This window comes from Carassius gibelio, chromosome B11 (genome assembly GCF_023724105.1).
Source record: "Carassius gibelio isolate Cgi1373 ecotype wild population from Czech Republic chromosome B11, carGib1.2-hapl.c, whole genome shotgun sequence".
NCBI classification, from domain to species: Eukaryota; Metazoa; Chordata; class Actinopteri; order Cypriniformes; family Cyprinidae; genus Carassius; species Carassius gibelio.
The window spans coordinates 13,177,274-13,200,583 of record NC_068406.1 but is presented as its reverse complement, the minus strand read 5'-3'; the positions used below and the strand labels follow the sequence as shown (position 1 = coordinate 13,200,583).

The window sequence follows — 23,310 nt, the reverse complement described above, 5'->3', positions numbered from 1 at the left end:
ATATAATTCCTTGATTTACCTTTGTAAAGAAATCTCATTGCTTCTGGGGTTTTTACCGATGACATATTTACCTGTGTCGGCCACTGTAGCTTCTCTAAAGGGAGGGGTGAGCGGGGGACTGAGCCATTGGTTGCAATTCGCAACCTCAACGCTACATGGTGCAAAAAATGACACAGTGCACCTTTAAAACATTCAGTATAAATGTACAAATGCTATATAACTTAATCACAAATACATACTACAATTATACACCATTACTCCTGTAATAAAATTCAGTCTGAATATCCCAAGTTTCTGCCACAATACCATGATGCAGTGTTACTACAGTAAATCTATGGTAAATGAAAGCGATGTGTAGATTGAAAAGCCTTCTGACTGTCTCGTTGCACACAGTGTTTCTTCTGTTTGGCTTTAAAGTACATCACAGAGTCATTCGTGTTCATCACTAAATTCAATCGCTTCACACCTGGATCTCACAGCACTGCTTAGAGTCAAGTGAGTACCGAGTAAACGCATCTTGCTCTGCTGAGCTCGTGCCACACGGCAGTTTGAACTTTGAATGAATGGCATTCGAATGAGTCGCGCTGTTTCGTTCCGCTTTTGATGCATAAACATTATATCGAACATTTATCGAACTCTTCATATAATTTTATCAAGGGAAATTATATCACAATAATTATCGTTATCGAATTATCGCCCAGCCCTACGTTCAAGTATCCCTCTGAATGGGCATTTTGAGTGTAGGTTTATAGTCACCACCCCCTTAAAACAAACACACACACATACACACACTAACACTCACTCTGCTGTCACTTTTCAAGATCGTGAGTGATTTAAATAGTTTTGTTTTTGGCTTTAGTGTACATATAATATGTGCATCAATGTATACTGTAACTGTAGGCTAGATTTAGTCATCACATACAGCTCTTGCACAGCTATGTACTTGCTAGGTGGTTATAAGTCAAAAGAGCATATATAACAACATTAGGAATGTGCCAAATGAGTGATGCACTGAAGTGATTTAGGGTCCTGAATAAATGTACCATACAGATTGATAAATAGGCTTGTGTGTGTAGACACTGGACTCTTGGGTCACACTCAAAATGGCAGCGCCAGCTGCTCTAAGCACAGTCCAATGAATCCAGATTTACCTCTATCTCTCTGTCTCTCTTTCTACATTCACTCCATGAGAGGGAGCTAGAGATGGGTTTAGTGGCTAAAATTAGGTTTTTGTATTCAGCTTGTCTCTTCTGATTGTGTAAACATGAATTCCGGAGAAGCGTTATGTTGTTCTGAATGCAAAATGTGTGCCTTTCAACCCTTTAGGCCAAGATATGGGAAATGTATGAGATAATCACTTGTTAAAAGCTTCAAATTGTTCATCGTACATGTTAGAAATTATTAAGGACCAAAAGAAAAAAAAATAGTCAGACTTAACTAAGCAGATTAGCATTTAAGTAGTTTAACATTTACACAATTCCTCATGAAAATGCAATAAATAATATCCAGCTAAGCTGAGGATGTTTAAGCCAAATCTCAACACATGATGCTCAGTCAATGTGTCCCATCACATTTAGCTAACACTGTGCATGGAACGGGATCGTCCCCTCCGAACAGCGTCTGCTTAATCAAAACTGAGCCTCTTATTAAAGTCACATAATTACCTCATCAAACTACCAGCGTGTGTGAGGAACGGATGGAAGATACAGACCTGGTTTGGTCTTACAGGAATTTTTGTACTATTAATTTAACAAATATATATTTTTTTAAAAAGATAGTTTTTGTTCTAAAGATTGTGTTTTGCAACTCTTACAACTCTTTTGTAATTCTTTGCAACTAAGGCTAAAAACTTACCTCAATGTGTTAGTGATCTAATGTTGAGAATAATGACATCCACACAATCATTGTGGCAAGTGTCAACTCATGATTAATCACAACTTAATCACATATTTGTATCTGTTCTAAATGTATTTTAAATACTTTTCTAAAGCTGATAAGTTGGTAACACTGTGCATCTGCATTTCTCCAACTATGGGCTTAGCAACGGGTCATACAGAAAATGCATTAATTGTGCTTTCATAAAATGAGTGCAGTTAAATTGAGTTTGTGTTAACACATTATTAACACACACACACACATATATGTATAGATATAAATAGATATATACACATACAAAAAGGACTATATATATATATATATATATATATATATATATATATATATATATATATATATATATATATATATATATATATATATATATACCTCTGTGTGTGTTTGTGTGTATATATATGCATGCACATCCAAAATAAGAAATACTCTGTGTACATTAGTTCAGAGCATGCATTTGCGTAGCAACATGGTTTACAGCTGTTAATTCACAATTACCATTTTAGATTGACAAACTTTACTGTGTAAGATCTTTATTCAAACTGAAAGTATAAATCTAGGATAATTACATTCATTCACTGATGCTCGACAGTCGGCATCGCTAAACCCAGAAGCGCATATGCTTACCTGCAGGCAACCCGCCAAATCAAAAGTTTTCTGATTTTAAAATAAATATTATTTATTTATTTATTATAAAAAAGTTTTAGTTTTACTATTTGTTTTTGTATTTAATACCCCCTTTTCAGTTTAAAATCTAATATTATTATCACACTTTATTATTTAGTTTATTATTTTATATATATTTTTAATTATTTTATTAAAAATTAAGTGCAATAATATTATCTCTATTATTAATTAATTTTTATAGTTATATTTGATGGGTCACACCATGTGCCGTGTGAGGACCAAACCAAATCTCCAGGTTCTCATATGAGACCTAGGCTGAAAAAATTTGTGTGTGTTTGTGTGTGTTTGTGTGTGTGTGTGTGTGTGTGTAAAATAGTACTTTTTATGATCGCACTTAAAACAAAAACAGAACAACAGCTGAATTACATGTACTGTATGTGACCCTGGACCACAACCAGACATAAGGGTCAAATAGAGAAATAAATAAACTTTCCTTTGATGTATGTTTTGTTAGAATAGGACAGTATTTGGCCGAAATACTACTATTTGAATATCTGGAATCTCGGGGTGCAACAAAAATCTAAATATTAAGAAAATCACCTTTAATCACCTGGTTTTTTGCATAAAAGAAAAATCGATAATTTTTAACCATACAATGTTTTTTTTGGCTATTGCTAAAAATATACCCCAGTGACTTAAGTCACATATAACAAAAATGCCAAACAAGGTGGTTTTTGAGGTCTCATTGGCATTAATCATTTCATTATATTTAATTAGTTTTTAAAGTCTTTTAAATTAAAGTTTATAAGGAGTTATGAATGATTAAACATTTTGACTGTCAAACCCCCTCACACTGCTTGTGAGAGAGTAGACATAAACTCGTACAATTTTTTTTAAGGAAGGGTTTGCTGTCAAGCTATAAAAAGGATGAAAAACGCATCATAACAGGGGTCTGTACAACTGCAGAGTCTTCTGAAGCCGTAGAGCAGCTTTGTGTGAGGAACAGACTCAAATTTATGTTGAAAATATTACTTTCCATTATAGCTCTGAAAACTATTTTCTTTTTCTTTTCAGTCAATGTCCCTGTCCAAAAGAACTTAGTTTTTAAGGAATGTTTGTCATCTGGAAACATGTATTTTGGATCTGCTATGAGCAAAGCGTGTCAGTGCATTGTTTTAAAATCTGTATCTCTGTGTGTCTAGTATCAGCAGAAAACCTCGAGAAGAGCTTGAGACAGATGGAGAAACACCTGCTGCAGTTGGAGAAGGATCTGGTAACTTTCAGCTCAACAGACGACCAGCAGGACCTGTTCCTCAGCAAGATGGGAATATCCTTTCACACGTTTGCATGCGCACCCACACTGTACATTTTTTTTTTCTTTATTTTTTGTCTGAACCCTTTATCCAGTGCTGTTTTGCTATCAACATGATTTCTTCTGTGCGTGGTTCTCTAGCACCCTTCAGCCTCACACAGTTTCACAAACACTAATCAGAGTTTATGTCTGCGTGTGTGAATTAATTATTTATATCAAACTTCACCGGGCTGCATGTGAAACCGAAGACGGTTTGCTAATGGAGTTATACATTCCTGTACTTGCTTGTTAGTTCTTTTCCCAGCTGTCTGTCATTGCATTGTTCCCTGCAGTCTGGATGCCGTCTCCTCTGCAAATGGCAAACATTTGAAAGCCAGACGTTTTGCCAGGGGAGATACCAGGGGCATGAACTAAACGCTGAACAAAACATATACCCAGATAATCCTCAATGAATCTTTCTTCTCATGCATTTTCTATAGCTCGGGTGGAGCAGGTAGTCTTGGGTAGCTTCATTATTCATGTTTTTGACTTACCAAGCCTTTTTTTCACTTTTATGCTTGCTGTTTTGTGGACAAAAACAGATGATGTCTTGTTTTTTTTTTTGTTTTTTTTACTTTAATACTTGTGTGTGTGCTTGTGATCCAGTGAATTCCTGCAGTTCTGGGTCTGACCCGACTTGCTCTACCCTTCACGCTGTCCTGGCTGGACTCTACCAAGGGAGGTTATTATCTTACTCACCAACCACATAGTGGACCGTCTTCCAACCTTCCACACACCTTTTCTTTTCTGATTATTTTATGCAGCACATTTTCTTTTACCTGTTTTTGCCTTTTTTTATGCTGTAGTATTTTACTTTGTGTTTTATTCTTAAATTTGTATTCTTCTCCCCATTTAATAGCTACATTTAGTACCTCATCCCTGCTGAGATGTCTTATGAATGCATTGACTAAAATCTTAGGGAGCTACCCTGCTAGACAGCATTTTTGGGTATGGATTTTAAAATTTGGACACAGATGGCAAAAATACGTTCTCTTATTGAGCAGCTTAATAGGTTTCCAGATAGCAATTACAAACCAAGTTTTTGCATTGGTCTCTTACACTGGGACTTGATGTTTAATGTGCACATTTTTAGTTATGTCTGAAAATATTAGCAATTCATGATATGGTCTTATGGTACCACAATGACTAAAATAATTAATATTTATATTATACTAAACAGATATTTAATATTGCTGCTAATTTCCATTATTTTTCACATTCAGTCTACGTTTGCTTTGTTTTTATTAAAAAACACTGACAGTTTAATGCAACTGTTTAATTTAATTTTTATTACATTTTTTTGCAAATTTAATATGCAAAATAAATATACATTTTTAATAATTTAAATTTCAATATATATATATATATATATATATATATATATATATATATATATATATATATATATATATTAGGGCTGTGAATCTTTGGCAAGGCAGCGATTCAATTCGATTACGATTCATAGGTTTTCGATTCGATTCAAGAACGATTTTTGCAAATTTAGAACGATTCAATTCGATTCGATTCACAAGTAATTCGATTCAATTATAATGATTCGATTCTGCATTCTTTAAGTGCATTCACGGGATTATTTAAATGCTTCTACTAAATTCTTTAAATGCTTAGAAAGGGGGCAAATTACAGTAGCATTTATGGTTAGAGAACCATAGGTTAGAAAAAAAAAAAAAAAAAACTTTTGTCCATTGTTAAATGCTAGTTTAATGATGTGACATGGCATACCTAAAAATGTATGTAAGCCAAGTTTTTAAAAAAGAGCTTAGAGTATTATGCATAAGCTAACATTTTGTCACACCAGGGGCATAGCCATAATTTCAGAAGTGACAGAAATGTCAAATACAATCATTTTATGTATGTAGCCTATATAATAATAATAATGATTATTATTATTTTTTTTATTATTTTTTTTTTATTTTTATTTTTTACAAGGAATTATCTTCTTTTTTAATTACTTTTAATTAGCTGTAATAAATCAAATACACTGCTGGACAATAATCAATCATTTGTAATCGATATTTTTTTCCTAATGGCTATTTTATGATTGTTTTATATACTAGAAAACATTTAATTAGCAATTATTTAAATTTTCTGCACATAATAAGGTAGAAAATATACTTTATAGTTTCTGTACTGTAATAAATGTCAATTAGCACTGCATCGTTCATAAATTGTTTCTGTTTTTTTTTTTTTTTTTTCATCAGTTAATTTTTGCTTTTATTCAGTTTAGCTGCAGATATAGCCTGGCACGTCTATGAGAGCGATATCGCTTCTCTTTCAGTGTGAAAACGTCTTCATCTCTATTTAACTTTTCCTCTCCATCAGCGAATGATTCTGAGAGAAAACGCGCCAGATGTCTGTTTGCTAATGAAACAAACACTAGGCTACTTTCATGCATCTGATTATCAGATAAATATCGCGCTCTTATTTCAAGGTCGTTGTTAATGCTGTGGTTAATTTTAAAAGTGTCCTTCATATATTCTGTTCATCCGCGTTGTTTAAAAACATTTATCATTGAATGGATCTGTGCATATGATTTAGACACTTACATTTCTGCTCCGTCCATGCAATAAATACAGCTGTCGATGGCTCCGGCACTGGCCACGAGTCCTATAGATCACACGTCGGCTGCGTCAGAGACGAACGGAGCACAAGCGCAATTCTGTGACAGTCTCGTCAGGCGGTAAACAGTGGAGCGCGTGAAGGACAGATAAGAGGCACGATTCACGAACACTCTTCAAGGTCTCCATTAATTCGTGTGTGTAGTGATTTAATGTGTATACATTTTGAAAGAATTGAATCGCTATAGAAATCGCGATTCATTCGATTCTTAGCATTTTGAATCGATTGCTGTTCAAGATCGGGCGATTCACAATTAAAAAATTATGTTTCAAAATCGATGCATATGAATCGACAGGGTTTGCATCGAGAAAACGAGTGAATCGTTACACCCTTTTTAAATAGTTATTATGCCTAATTGTGTGTGTAGCATTTAAATTAATTTACTGTACATAAGACATCCATATGTGCTTGTTGAACACTTATTGAAATCCATTTAATCTTTTTCCAAATTCTGTTTTTTCTGTTTTAATTTTACAGTATACCGGTTTAATCTATCTAGACCCTGTTTTTTATTTTTTTATTTTTTTTATTTTTTTTTAAGAAATATTGTCTTATTTACATTTTTCTGCTAAATAAATTCTGGTAAATAATTTTTCTTCTAAATATTCCTTTATAATTAATGTTTCAATAATAATTGTATTAGTAGCAGCAGTAGTACTATCATTATTTGAAGTACTATTTCTGCCAAGTTTTCTTCAAGGTTTAATATTTGTATTTTGACGGGTTACTGTGAAGACCTTTTTCTGACCCTTTTTTTGTTTGTATATGATATGACAATAGTTTTTCTCAAAAGAAACAGTAAAATGCTCATGAAGTGACTCTCATAGCAGTTCTAGAGATTGTTTTCATGTGCTCATATATTGAGGTGGCAGAGGCTGAAAAAACTGCAAGCGTCTTGTGCTTCAAGATGTGTGTAGTGAACGAATCTGAGCATCTACGCCATTTATAGACAATCAGAACATGCAGGATTGATTTTTACATGCTATTAAATGCTTTATAGTCACAGACACTAGTACATATCGCATTTTGATTCAAGTAAAGTTTACCTACTTTTTATGCATCCATCCAAAATTTATGAGGAGCTTAGGGCCCTATTCACTTCATTTCAAAATGATAGTACATGAAGTTGTTTTGTTATGGCCTTTTTAACTAAATATCTGCATAGAGATTGCATGACAGTATCATAGTTGCAAACTCGAGTCTTTGTCACCTTTTTCATCCATGTTTAATTTAGTACACCTTTTAGTATACATGTTGCTTTTTTTTTACTTTTGTCCATATTTTGTGTAAGTGTGTGTTCCAGGTATTATAGGGTGTTTCTTAATAGTGTGTCTTACAGGCGTTATGTGTGAGTGTACAGTATGAGAGTTTCTAACAAGCTCAGGTGTACAGGAGAAAATCGATGCTTTTCTATCCCTCTGCACAGAGCTTGTGTTCAAGGGTCAACCTTTCTCTCTCTTTATTTAGTTTAGCTCTCTGTCATTTAGAACAAAAACCCAGAGTCCACCCTCCTTTCTCACCTTTCCTCTGTCAGCGTTAACACGGCATGGGCCCTTTTCTTTCTTCTGAGCTCATAGCATCAGCAACCAGATCAGTATTATAGTTAATGGAGTCTTATTTCTCGCTTTCATACACCGTCTTTCCTTTCATTAGCTGATCATGGCCCCTGCGCTCCATTCTTTCTCTAATCAGAGAGCGAAGCAGGTGTGCTTGGAGGGCGTGAATGAACTCAGAGTATAAAAAACAGCAGAGGAGACGCACAAAACAGATCTGTGTTCATATGCTGCCGGAAGAACTCCCTAAAGATTTCACGTGTATGCCAAACAAGCATCATTGGCCAGCCAGTCTGCCCTCCCTTATAACGTCTTCATCATGAATAAGTCATGGAGGTCCTGTTATACTAAGTCCTGGAGTGAGATGCGTGGGTTAAAGCAGCTCTTTCCAGTTTCTAGGTGTGCACTTGTTAGCATAGTTCTGGCTTATAGTCACTTTTCCGTGCCTAGGAATACCTGATTATTCAAGTCAGGTTGAGGTGAGATTGAAAACAAACTATTGCCTTCTAGGACAGTAGTTACCACACAGCGGTGATTTTGCTTTATTCAGCACAACCACTAGCATACTAATGCATATAAAACAGCATTGACGTTACAGAATACAGAAGTAACTGTTTTGAACATTGATAAAAAGAAAATGAGGATACTAGAATGATTTCTGAAAGATCATGTGACACTGAAGACTGCTGAAAATTCAGCCTTGTCATCACAGGAATACATTAAAATAGAAATTTTGCGGCGACTGAGAAAGCCTGATCACCCCTAAGTTTCAGTCTGGATCTGAGAATAGTGAAGTGACATAAAGCAAAGTATGATGACCCATACTCAGAATTCGTGCTCTGCATGTAACCCATTTAATGTGCATACACACAGCAGTGAACACACACACACACTGTGAACACACACCCGGAGCAGTGGGCAGCCATTTATGCTGCGGCACCCGGGGGTCAGTTGGGGGGGTCGATTCCTTGCTCGAGGGCACCTCAGTTGTGGTATTGTCGGCCCAAGACTCGAACCCACAACCCTAAGGTTAGGAGTCAAACTCTCGAACCACTAGGCCACAACTTCCCACAAATGGTGAAAAGTAGTTGATCAGAGGACCTAAGAGATCTAGCAGATGTGTTGCATTTTAATAATCCAGCAAGGTATGGTGGAGCCAGGCCATTTACTGATTTAATAACAAATAATAAAAGTTTGTATTAAATTCTGAAACGCACCGACAACCGACGATAAAATTGGTGTAATATGCTCATGCTTGCGTGTACTTGTCAGCAGTCTAGCGGCTGCATTCTGGACTTCCTGCAAACGGAGCAGTGCTGTCTGGCTGACTCATATACAATGTTTGGAATAACACCATTTAAAAGAACGGCGTTAGGTAACGACGTAATTTTTTCAGTAATGGGGTAATCTAACTAATTACTTTTCCTGTAGTTACAACGCCTTAAAAAAGAAAAATGTCCTTAAAGGGATACTCCACCCCAAAATGAAAGTTTTTTTTCATTAATAACTTACCCCCATGTCATTCCAATCCAATAAAAGCTTTTACGTCTTTGAAACACAATTTAATATATTTTGGATTAAAAAAGTTTGCGTTCAGGGGATATTCTCCAAAATGGTGCAGTGGTTGATGGTGAGAGAGACATTTTTGTCATTATTTTTGTTTTCTTCGCATACAAAAAGTATTCTTGTCACTTCATAATGTTACAGTTGAACCACTGATGGCAAATGGACTATTCTGATGATGTCTTTCATACTTTTCTGGACCTTGACAGTGTAATTCAGTAGGCAGTCGATGGAACAATCACAAGCCTCCCGGTTTTCAACTAAAATTTCTTAAATTGTGTTCTGAAGATGAACTAAGCTTTTACAGGTTTGAAACGACCTGGGGGTAAGTGATTAATGACAACATTTTCATTTTGGGGTAACCCTTTAAAATAAAGTAACTTCATTTAAAACATAAAAAATATATACTATGTACATTTATTTTTGTATATGTATTTTAAATGTTTATTGTGTGGGTAGCATGCGCAATGAATATGTTCACATGCACTCTCACAATGTAATTATACTGGCATTATTGCAATTTAAACTTGACCTCATGTAAACGCAAAACGTCAAAATAATTCGATTATGTTCATAATCGTTGTAACCATTATCGCATAAATCTAAGTGGCGTATGCCAATTTTAATTACACTAAACTGGCATGTAAATGCCCTAAATGCATTATCACAGCTTTGGCCAAAGTGTGCAAGTGCTCAGACGCACATGGATGCCGCATATTCTACACACAATTTCATGCATGAACTTTGTGACATTTTTTTGCTAAGCACCCTCAAACGAAAAATGCAACAAAAAAAAAAAAAAGCACTCTCAGTTGAGCCTGCAAAAGTAGGAAATGCTCTAATGCGTATTAGTGTTTGCACTTAGGAGAGCTTCAAAGGTTTCTAGTTGCAACCTGTTTTGGCAGCATTGAGCACTGTAGCCAATCACAGACATATCTATTGATCTCTTGAACAGAGTTGAGTTCAAGTGTCCCCTCACCACTACTTACTTATAAAATCAGAATAGTAAAAATTGCATGTAAACAGGAGTGAAGAGGTTTGCTAGTGTCTTGTAAACATCTTAATTTAAGTCCTTACTCTGCATTATTGATGAACATGTAAACATAGTCACTGTTTCATCTAAATGGTTGTCTTCAAGCACACTCAGATGAGATCTACTGTCCTAACATGAGCTGAAGATGAAGGCAGCTTTGATAAATCAGATGCACTTTAGAGTGAGTGAGCAGAATACCCTAAAGCATTTTGAAGGACTTAACTTGAGAATGACAGGAGGAGAGATTGTCACTTAACTCCAGATCTGTTTTTAGTGTGACTGTGCTGTCGTGGTGCCGTTCACTAGTCAATCTGAGAGCACAAACTGCTGAACAGTTCACCCTGCAGCCAGCTCATAAACACAGACACACATACACTGTGAAGCTAATGCCGGTATAAAAGAGAAACTTTTTGGACGTTGATCCAAAGTCTTTTTTTTCTTCTTCTTCTTTTTTTAAGTGTGATGTGAAGCACCAGCTTCAAACAGGATTACTAATTAAAACCACATCAAAGTCAAAATATTACTATGAAATTTGGAGTAAAGCTTGCTGTCTTTGCATAGGCATTTCTGACCTGACAGCAAGGATTAGACCCAGATTCCCCCTCTTTCATGTCAGAGTGTGTGCATGTGTGTAAGAGTCACCACGTCAGTGCATGTATGTGCTTTTGTATATGTGAGAAATCATGTTATAGATGTGATGTGGCTCGATCTGTGAGTTGTAGATCAGTTGAGCGTAAATATCTGATCCTAGTTAAAACACTTCATTCATACAGCAGTAAAAAATCTGAATATTTTTATATACTGTTAAAAAAATCTGTCTAAATCCAAGTCCGCTTATGTATGTATATAAATATTTTCCTTTTTGCCTTTGTTTGTTTCTTTGACTGCTGATGCAGATGGTTTTACTTTCCATTCCAAGCGGGAAAATTTTGATCATCAAATATTATCGCCCATTCTTTTTTTTCACACCAGATCCATGTTAAAAGTATGTGATATTTCAGTGTGCTTATGCATGTTAACATATGACAGTGTGTGCATGACATATGTGAGTGATTTCAAGTAGGGTGTTAATTAGTGCCATTTGCAACTATTAATATTATGTTGGGTTATACAACAAGTTGAGAATAAAGGCAGAGCAAAATAATTCCATAGATCTGCATTGAAGAACCTGAGCAATATTTACCAAACTAGAATATTATTCCTGCAGCTCAAACAATATAGCACTAAAATGGCAATTGCAAACGCCAAGTTCATGGCTTTAATTTAACCCCCAAAAAAGCATTAACTGATGTATTTGTTGAATTCAATGTAAGTCGCTTTGAAAACAAATTTAATCATAGAGATGGACAGACCTTGAACCAGTAGGCAATTGTGTTGATATTGTGGTGGTGAGTTTTGCACAAAGCACTACTCCCATTATCTTCAGAAAGTGATAAGGTTCTAAGATCTGAATTAATTTGTAGGTTTTCATTGTGGCCATAAAGGTCACCATAAAAACATAGTCCACATACTACCATTAAATTGTAATGCAGTGAGTGTGGAACATAAACACTAGTTCAAATGGCTGTCTGTATTCACTGGAAGTACTTTTTAAACGTTTATAATTATGTTTGTTGATTAGCAAAATGCCTGTGTGTGTATTCTTTCCTTATAAATTACATGTTTTGCATTGGGTCCTACTGTACACATAGACACAGTTTAATTGGCTAAAGAGCAGACGTGGATACAGCGCTTGGCTCTGTGCAAGTGCAGCAGTTTAACCATAATTAAAATAAACTGGACTTTTCTGTGTGGACTATTTATAGCTGTATATGTGTCTTGGCATTTTTTTTTTTCTTAATGTGCTGGTTTCACAGCTCTGTAGCAAGTGTTGCATTATAGGTGTGTAGCGAGGCGATCAGGGATTAAAAATGGTTTTCATTTTGGTTCCTTCTTAGCACAAACTATTTCTGGGACTTCACATCATCCTTTCTGAAATGAAAGTGCATTGCACTAATGAACTTAAAAAAGTTAAATAATTGTATAAATCACTGCTGGTTTATTGAACTTGTGTTCAGTAAACAACATTGCAAAGTAAGTGTGATTTGCTGTTCTGTAAATTTGCTGTTTTTTAAAAAATTGTAACTTTGACAAAATATTTGCGCACTCACTTTCCAATACTAGATTTTTGTCCTTGACGATGATTCCTCACAGTTTCTCCACGCAGGCGAGAGATCAGTACCAGAAGCTGGTGGTCATGCACAGTAATATGGTGACCCTTTACCTCAACATGCTGGCATACTTTGCCATCGATCCCAAGAAGACCTCTCTGAAGGAACTCTTCACTGACCTCAGCAACTTCAGAGCCATGTTCATGGTAAGCCGCCCACTCTGAATCAGATCATAATCGCAGCTGCTATACCTTATGAAATGGTGTCATGTCAGTGCCAGGTTGAGACTGGCTTGTATTTGCAGGATCTGCAGCTGTGCAGTTGCTTTACAGGGAATAATCTGGTTCCTTCTCCTCCAAACCTTCACCCCTTTGGCCCACAAGCCCTGACCTACTCAAACAGGAGGAGTCACCACAAGTAGACTGAATACTGGGTGATTAATGGCCAAATATTGCTCACCCTCAAACGATATGTGCAGGTTACACAAATGGAGACTGAGCGCTTTCTGTCTCCACTTACTGTCATTGAGTGTGATTGTGTGTATGTGCTTTCACACACTCCCTACATTCCCATTCTGAAGGTTCTAGTGCACTAATCTGACAAAAGAGAAGCTGCCTGTCTCCTTTATGAAAAGCTATTTGAAATGCAAAGTTATTTTCCACTCGGCTGCTACAGTGATGAGACGAATCTCATCGCCTTTATTATTTTAAATGATTTCATGATGGAAATGCTGAAATTTGGGGAATGAGCTGACGGTGGGTTTGCCATCAGATGCATGATAATGCACTCCTGTGGCGCATCATTGAAACCTGTCCCTGGTGCAGTGAGGGACATGGAACTGTGCGGTCTGCAGTCATACTTGATGAGTTTTTGGACTCGATGTCAAACAAGGCTACAGAGAGCTCGATAGGGGTTGTGACTGACCCAAATCAGCAGTCTGAAAAATGAAGCGTGAAGGGTGCAGGCTGTCATCTTTAAAAGACAATTCTTGATTGTAAGGCTGCATGGTATATCAAGTTGTTTTTATAAGCGATATGGTATGAGACAATACAATATCGATATACTGTACAGTTGCTAAATATCACAGAGTGAGCTGCTGGGGAAAGTGCATCATCCAATTTGTCCTAAACATGAGACATGCTTTATTTTAAGAGCTTTAAAATTATTTGCAAGACATAGTTGACATATATAATTTAAAGCTGCTGTCCCCATCAAATGCTCAGACACATGCTCCTGATAGAGACACTACTTGTGCTGTTTAATGCATTTGAGATGTGCTTTTTCCCCTTTAGTTCTCAAGTATATTCTCCATTTGTTAATGTTAGGAAGTCATGTAAATGTTTCCTTTTTGTCGGAGCCTTCTGCATGTGATTTTGCTAAACTTCAAAGACGTCAGTGAACAAGCGGTTTAGACCGAGCGCAATACAATAGAATGACATATGTACAATTTTATACCAACAAGTAAGTGTGTTTTATAGCAATAATGGGGTAATCAAAATATGATGCAATTAATATGTGCTCTTGTTTATTAACTTAATTTTTATTTTAATTAATTGAACTTCTGCTGTAAGACACGTTATTTTTGTTTTTAGATTATAATGTCACGATGTTAGAATGTAATGTGTTTTTAGCACTCTTTTTGTAGTAAGTGAGACTCAAGTCACCAAAGACATTTTGATTTTTGAGTCACACATCACTCAAGGTGCTGTTGTGAGTTTATCAGATATATTATCTTAACAGATTAGAAAAACCTCAGTTTTTTAACCTAAAAAAAGACTCCCCGTTGCCCGTCCTAGTGTGGAACTCATTTGCATACAGTAAAGTACAAAGTTAAAGAGTGTCTTTAACATCTCACCCACACAATATTTCTTTAACAAACCTCTTTCAAACTTATTAGTATCATGAGGAGCAAAACGAGTCTAAACATGATAGGAAATCATTGAACTATCACCTATTCATAGCATAATATGTTAATAAGCATGCTTCTGTGTGAACAGTCAGTGGCCATCAACATTAACTGTACTTCTTCTAAGGATGAAATGAACCACTTGCAGTTTGTGACCATTTAAGGTCTCCAAACACATTTGGATAGATCTTTAAGGCCTTTCTTTGTTTCCGCCACTGCTGTTGCATCCAGAGATCTGGAGACATTTTCATGGCGGTCATTTCCTAAACTTTAGGATTGGATTCGATTGTGAGGGTCAAAATATAAATATTGAGGGACAGATCATTCAATTTATTAAATTAATATATCATTCTGTAATTTATTATAATAATTAAATACACTACTATAAATCTGTATTTATCAGCATCATCAATTTGTTGACTGATGCAAGGGTTTTCAAACTTGGGTCTTCTGAAAATTTCCAAAAAAAAGAAAGGATAAATAATATTTCATTAATTTATTTTAAAGTAAAATAATCATGATGTCTTTATCATATTTATGTATTCTAATTTTTTATTTTTATTTTTATTGTTATTATTTAGAATATAAAAAGTAATTATATAACATTTAATTATTTACTATAATATTCATTATTTATTTTGTACAGCACTGATGTTAATGACATTTAATTATTGTCTCACTATTTTGAACAATAACAGTAGCAATGTGAATTAAGAAATTAACGGTCATTTCTGATTTCATGTTAACTTTAAATATAAGGTATGTAGCCAGATGTTTCTGTCCCTTTCTGTGTCCCGCACTTCCTGTCCTCTGCTTCTCTTTCTCCCTGTTCACTCTTCACCCTCAAACAGAATGTCCCTCTCTCCCTCTTTCAGCCCTTTTCCAGGTCAGTGAGTTTTCAGCCCTCAGAAGCAGCTTGTTTAAATCAATGCTGAGGAGTGGCAGGGGACTACCAGTAGAGCAGGAGGCTACAGGACTTCATACATACTCACCTTACTGCAGCACTATATGCACTCACACATTCCTACACTCACACACGTGCAGACCTGCAGCCACACATGCTTAGTCATCCTCTCAATAACATCTCTCTCATGCTTTCTCCTCGGTTCTGACTACTTCTTCTGCAGAATGACATTGACAGGATTTCTGGGTTTTGATGGAGATTGTTTTTGGCTGCTGCTCCTCTGATTCCCAGAAGTGCGGGCACATTCTTGCGCGCACACGCACACACACACAAACACACACACAAACATGATTTTCTCACCCCATTTTTCTTTTCTCTTTCTTAGGGTGGAAAACTGACAAAAATGAAGGGAAAAAAGACAAAAATAGAGAGTAAGAGACAGACTAATGTGGGAGAATTAAATGAAAAAGGGTGAGAAAAAGAAAATAATAATGCTTCTGCAGTAGCAAATGACCATTCCTGCCAATCAGACTGTTGTAAATAATTGAATTTGTGTAGGGAGGGATGATGATCGCACCTCACCTCCTCACCTCCTTTCACTTCTCCTCCAAATATTGACTGTGTTTCTGAATCCAGTGAGCTACATCAGCTGCATTTTGGGCAATGTTGTATAGCTACTGTAGGTGATTTAATTCTAAGACCTTTGCAATGCCCCACCAAAATAAGCGTTTTACTGTTTTCGTTATTGTTTTAGTCTTATGTTCATGTTTCAAAATATTCTTTAAACAAGATAAATTTACTTGACGCAACATACAAGACTGCATAATATAATACACTTTGAAAGTGCATCTTTATTAAATAGAAGTCAGCCATTGAGCGGAATCTACAATTAAAGGGCCAAAAAGTAAAGAAAAAAGTAGAGAAGTGAAAGACAAATGAAATTCTCCTTTGCTCAATGGGCAAGTATTGTCGCATATTCTTGCAAGTTGTTCTAGTAATATATACTTAATTGTAAAATGCTGAAAACATGACAAAAAGCAGTTATAAGCAGTATTTCATTATGAGGCTCAAGCTCAAGAGAGATACACAAGCCTTGCCAAACCTCTGAATTACACCCCATAATCCTGTACCACGGGAGTTGCTGTGGCAACCAGCACTCTTTCATTACTACAGTTGACTTTTGACCTTTAGCTGGCAGCTCTGTCTTATCAGCAAATAGCCACAGTTGCATGCAGGCACACAAACACATCAAAACATTGGACTGTTGTCGCTGCCCTAGTCATAAAAGACAGACCAGGTGTCAAGGTGAACATTCTGCTGCATACGGTTCATTCTGTGTGATCCTCAACACTTAACGTTCAAAAAGATGCTAATGTTGGACATGCCCTCCCTTGCACTGAGCCCCTAGTGCACTGGGTATTAGTCAATTTATATTGAACTATGAGTTCACCGAGTCTTTTAGTGTGCATGTGTGTATAAGGGTTGCCCCTCTCTGCTCATCCACCCATTTGAAATAGACCAAAAGCAGTTTGGCTAACCCAATCTTTAAATACTACCAAAATGTGTATTAAAAATGCAATCTGATTACAAATTGGCACCCCATATTTGGTGTGTTTATCACATTTCAACTTAGAGTCAAAAATTTCACCAAGGTTCCTTGCTTGAGTGTTGACATTAGTGGCTAAGGGGCCTAGATGTACAGGATGCCCAAAATGACAAAAAACAAAGTTGTAATGTTAGAGTCATCGTTACAACGTAGGAGCAAATACACCTGGAAGTCATCAGCAGAACAATAAGCAACATTCAATTTTTGACATATTAAACCCAAAGGAAGCATATATGAGGAGAACGAAACAAGACCTAGACGTGAACCTTGAGGAACCCTTGAGCATATATGCTGATATGAAATAAAGCCTCCTTACTCCACCTGCAAAAGATCTTCCATGTAGATGGGAAGATAACCACTTTAAAGTAAGCTCCCTAATCATCCCCACTCCTACAAAAGTCAAAAAGAATCCCATGATCTACAGTATAAAAAAAAACATTTAAAAAAAAAAGAAAAAGAAAAGAAAAAAGGCTGTGAAATTCACATTTTTCTCAAATACTACATCTGGATCACATTCAGTACGATGATCAGAGCAAAGATGCATTAGATCAGTTTCATCATCACCCCCAAAGCTTCAAAGTGCTTTACCACTTCCTGGATTGACATTTCACTCTGTAACATTTTTATTTATATGCTGTTTATTGTTAAGGATTAATATTTAATTTGAGTAAATCAAATCTGTTAATAAATGACTGTCTTTTGAGTCTTTTAGACAATTTGAAAGCCATTCACAACTCCTCTCCTGTCTCTGGTCTTATGGAATAGTGAAGTATCATCCAGGTACTTGTTTTTATCTTACTATACAGTAAGGAAGTAGGCAAATGCCAAAGCAAGACTAGAAAATTACATGCAGGTGAGTTTGATCAGGGTGGAATCTAAATTCTCAGAACTGTAGGACTCCAGGGCCCGATTTAAAAAATCCCGATGTGGACTGCTTACTAGGTTTTTCCAGTGTAATTAGTTCTTTAACCCTGTAATGGAATTTGCCATTTCATTTATCATCTTCATTTTTATTTTTTTAATATATTTTTTAGCTGAATAAAAGTTAATACCAAATAGCCAGCACCCAATCAAAGACTTTGGCAGTCGTTGTTAAAAAAAGAGAATCGACTGCTTCCTGTCTTTGCTTGATGTTAAACTGTGCTAACAGAGACCTATTTGGCAGCTGTAGAGCACCTCCCTATTAGACTTGTCTATACCCCATGTATGTCCAATTACAATATAAGATTGATTTACACTAATTTTAGAAATTGCAGAGCACTTTGACTTAGGGCTGTGGCGATTTTTTCTTACCACAATGAAGAAGCAGAAAATCACGCAGTATGGGGGTTTATCGCAATAAAAGAATAACAACACGAATAAGCTGCAGAAAGAACAAGCCAAGCTCAACATGCCCCAACATTGCTTCGTTCTGGTGAGTTGTGCTAAATATTGATCCTTTACAAATTGTTTTTTGAGGAACAGTCTGTGGATATAAATGCACTTGTCCAAACGCAACTTGTTACTATTAATTAGGCTACATTTATAATAGCAACATTTTTTAAAGTGCTTTTTAAAGTTTTTTCAGATTTTGGTTTTTCAATGTGTAACATAAAAAGGGAGCTTCAGGCTGTAGTCTGTATAAGGATATATTCGGCATCTGCACCCCCCGCTCCCGCTATATATTTACTCTTTGTTCACCTACTGTCCACTTAATATTTTCTTCCTGACCTGACCGTTCCGGCTAAATGTACATCTCGTTTGCAGAATCTCACATTTAAACTGAAATGTGAAAGAGACAGACATTTACTGAAAGAGACAGATGTAACAAAAATGTAGTCTGCACAAAAAATGTCTTTGTTATTTGTCTTGTCCAGAATCAAATTAGTTTACATTTTGATGTCAACACAAAAGAAAAAAAAAATTGTTGTACAAAGATTTTAGCATATTTGTTATTTTTTATTCGTGAAAATTCAAAATTTCATTTAACATTTTGCAGTCAACTCAACACAGTAGGAAAAGTTTTGCAAACAAAGAGAGAGAGAAAAAAAAAGATGAAATCTGTCATTTAAAATTATAAGCAAAACCATTGGCTTGTAGCATCCCCCTGATTGAAAAAAAATGGCAAAAAGTATCCCCACTGTGAAACCAGCATCTCCTTTGGATTAATAATGTTGTGCATTATGTTATATATATAGTTCAAATTAAATGTTTAAATTCTCTACTTATGATCATTCACGAACTAAATAATAGTGATTGGCCAATCAGAACTATGTACTGTAAAAGCTTTTGAAGTTCTTTGAAAAGAAGACAACAAAAGGTATGATTTTTACTTGATTAGAATTTTAAAGACATTTCCCTGACAAAATGTTATTGTGCTCTATATGTGACTGTGAGGGACTGAGAGACGATAGGAGAGCTGACGAGTATGTCACAGACTGACAAAAAACTAACAAAAACATCTCGAGTCCAGAAGCATTCACTGCACAATGAAGCCCTATAGAAGGCAGTTAGAATGCCCTTATAATTCAAGAAAGAAAAAAAAAAACATGTATGAGTTTTTATGTTTTTGTAATTCATTGCACAAGCAATGTACTTTTCTGAATATCATGCTAATAATTTTATACAACAGTGTGTAGAGCAACGCGGTGTTTCATTCCTTGAATGAATCTGTTTTTGAACGAATCATGTGAGCCAGTGATTCAACGGTCCATTCACTTGTTTAGTTTTTTATTGAATCAGCTGATTTGAGTGTATCGTTTGATTTGAATTATTCAATAAATCATTTATTAAAACGGGGATTTGCTTCCACTTACAGTCAGTTTTATTGTCATCTTTATTCATACACTACAGTCCTAAACCAGCCAAAGTGCCAGCACAAAAACACATTCAGCAAATAGTATTTAATTTGCAGTATTGACCCAAATTTTTCCATTTCAGACCCCAGAAGGAAAAAAAAAAATTAATTAGATTTATAGGTTTTTTTTTTCATAAGGCTATTCTTCTTTTTTCATTAAATAACGTTTTTTTTGACACATTTTGTCATCATTGTATAAATGAAATTGACCACACCATCACCCCAAAATCTTTTACAAGACCCTAACAGCCTTTAACCCCTTTACATTCCAGAGTTGTTTCTGTGTAGTTAGTCATGTCTCTTCAGGTTACAAAGGAATCACTTAAACCAGTTCACTTTTCTGACGGATATTTGTCCAGAAAGCTTGATTACAGACTTTGATGAGTCTGGCATTTTGCTTTGAAGTTTTTTTCTCCCTCAATTTGCCTCAAAGTTGCTCTTTAACATAAACAAAATGGCACAGTTTCGTCCGATGCCAAAGCAATTACAGTAGTGAAATTAGCTTCGGCCACTGTAACCCTCCATAGCATAGCGTATATCCGTGAATTGTCTCCTGTCAAACTGAATTTGATTCGAAACGAGGGGGGAAATAACAAGGGCCTCAGTCTTGGCACGACTGCTGTAATTAAGTTCAAACGATGACTAGAAAATGGAGACTGGCTCTGTAATGAGAAAACAGACGATTTGAGGGCGAGGGAGACCGCAGAGTTCCGTCCTAATTTCTACAACCTATGTTTATCTCTTTCCCCTCGCTTTCCACCTTAACACAGTTACAGGCCATTTATGCATATGAGAAGCGATGAGTTTAATCCCCTATTGACTGGGAGAGTGGGCGGAGTCTAATCAGACACATTGGGCTTGGCAGGAGCCAAGCAGATTTGTAGAGAGAGTGGCTTCATCAGATTAGCAGGGTTATATGAGGTAGGCAGGCAGCTGTTGTGATCTATATTAAGGCATGCCTTATGAGAGCCCCAGCTTTGAGTTTAGAGTTTGCCAGGCATCAATCACTTGTAACAGCATTTTAGACTCTCTCCGACATACTTTGTTCAGCTCACATGGCGTCGTCTCTCACAGTGAATGCTGATTTAAATAGACTCAAAGGGATACAAGTGCAGAAGTTTGCTCAGATTGAGAAACTAAATGCAAACATTTTGCACCTTTGCTTTTTTTCGGAAGCGCCCTTGTTCCTATGTTTTCCATCAAAATGGTTCTGTGCCAAAGATGGTTTGATGCCGTTACCACACAGACAAACACTGGGAGTCTGTCTTGTAGTTTTGAGAACATATATTATAACATCCGAAGCAATGTGATTCACTGTCATTGCATTGCAAATTGGCTTTCTGTGTGTGGGATTCATTCTTGTAAATGGGTTTGTCACAGAGAGGTTGATGGCTGGTGTTGTACAGTATGTCCAGAGAGAGCATGGCCCAGCAGTTAAAGTTCATCAGTACACGCTTGTAATGGTGTGTGGGGGGCAGAGAGATGGATAGTGTATTCTGAGGAGTTTCCTCACCTCAGCTGTGTGTGGGATTCTCCCCTTAACCCCTCATTAGTCATTTACACACACATACATGGATGCTGACTATGGCTAACAGCAAAGTGTGTGGGGCCCCAGCCTCTCACACTCGCTTTCTCTCTCTCCCAAAACTCTCATCACCTTGATTTGTGAATGTGTGTGTGTGCATTCATAAGAATGTAGCGTTAGCATCCTGCTGTTAACTCTTTAAAAAAAAAAAAAGTCCAACTCAGTAGTGACAGTTCTCATCATTTACTCACCCTCATGCTCTTCCAAACCTGTATGGATACTGTAATTTCTTCCATGGAGTATAAAATGACAATTTAGTATAATGTAATGGTAACTTAAGAACATAAAAGTAGTTCATATAATAGCTGAGATAATTGTGAGATACAAATAAAAATTTTAGTCATTATTCAATAATAATCTTGCCCTCCAGTGAGCTGGTGGGTCGTGACCATTGCAGATTATTAAATCCGTGAATTGGAATATAAGAAACATATGTGAGTTGTGAACAAATGAGGCCAGTTATTGTATTTTGTGAACTGGATCATCAAATTCATTAAAATAAATCTCACTGAGGAGAATCATTACTTCACTCATCTACAATGCTATTTCTCGCATAAACTCCCTAGTGCTAGAGCAGTTACCATTCCACCCTTAAATTGATAGTTCACAAAAAAAATAAAAAACTGTAATTTTTACTCACCCTCGTGTCGTTCCAAACCCATAAGACTTTGGCTCATCTTCGAAACACAAGTTGAGATATTTTTAACAAGGTCTTACTTTTTATTTTTATTTTTTTATTCTAGGTAACTAAAACTGAATCATAAACTGAGTCATAAAGTGTTGTAAAAAAATTCAAATTATTTAATATAATAAGTCTTGTAAAGAGTTATGATTGCATTGGTTTATATGATAAATAGATTTAATTTGGCCTTTCATTTGCATCTAAACAATTATATACATGCATACAAAGGACGCATTACACATATTTTGAAGATGAACTAAAGTCTTATGAGTTTGAAAACACATGACCGTGAGTAAATTATGAATGAATTTTTTAATTCAAATCCATCAAAGGCCTTCTGAAAACTTGAAATATAGCGCCTATTGAATGGACCACTTTCATGATACTTTTTCACTTGATATGTTTTCCACTGAAGAAAGACGCACAGTTTTAGAACAACATGAGTGCATTTAAATGACGACTTTTCATGATTTTTGCATGAACTGTCCCTTAAAGTGCCATTAATCATAACCGTTGTTCAGCACCGTGGCAGGGAACTCCGTATCTGTGGAGGCACATCATGGCATCAGACACACTCACAGGCCATGCCCCTGTATCTATGAAGCTCTCACAGCCAGCGGCTGCTTTATACACTGTGTGAGATCAACATTACCAGGAGTGACTGGGGCAGTGGCTTTGATTCACATTCGACTGAATTAATCAGTGGTGTGCGTGCGTTAGCAGTGATTACTATTGATTCAAACCAAAGTTTCGCCTTCCTAGTATTTATTCAGCATTGTGAGATTTACTTGTATCTCTAGCGGCACACTGTACTGTATCCAAAAGAATCAATATCAGCACAATATAGTGCATCCTTTAAGGCCTCAGACAATTGAAACTATCATCTCTATTCATTAAAAACAGGTTTTGTGACCTGTGTGTGTAACAATTCAAGCTTATGTGAATAAAAATAATCATAGTTCTTTTAGAAATGTCCATGTTTTTAAT

At 36.0% G+C, this 23,310-nt stretch overlaps 1 protein-coding gene across 1 annotated transcript in view; it reads left to right on the top strand.

The window, feature by feature from the left end:
- The window catches only part of LOC127968161 (protein diaphanous homolog 3-like), a 331,343-nt gene that overhangs the window by 231,334 nt on the left and 76,699 nt on the right, over positions 1-23,310 (top strand). The window contains exons 22-23 of the mRNA XM_052569110.1: positions 3,720-3,844; positions 12,846-13,010. Coding sequence (XP_052425070.1) covers positions 3,720-3,844; positions 12,846-13,010 — 290 coding nt within the window. The remainder of the gene's footprint in view (positions 1-3,719; positions 3,845-12,845; positions 13,011-23,310) is intronic.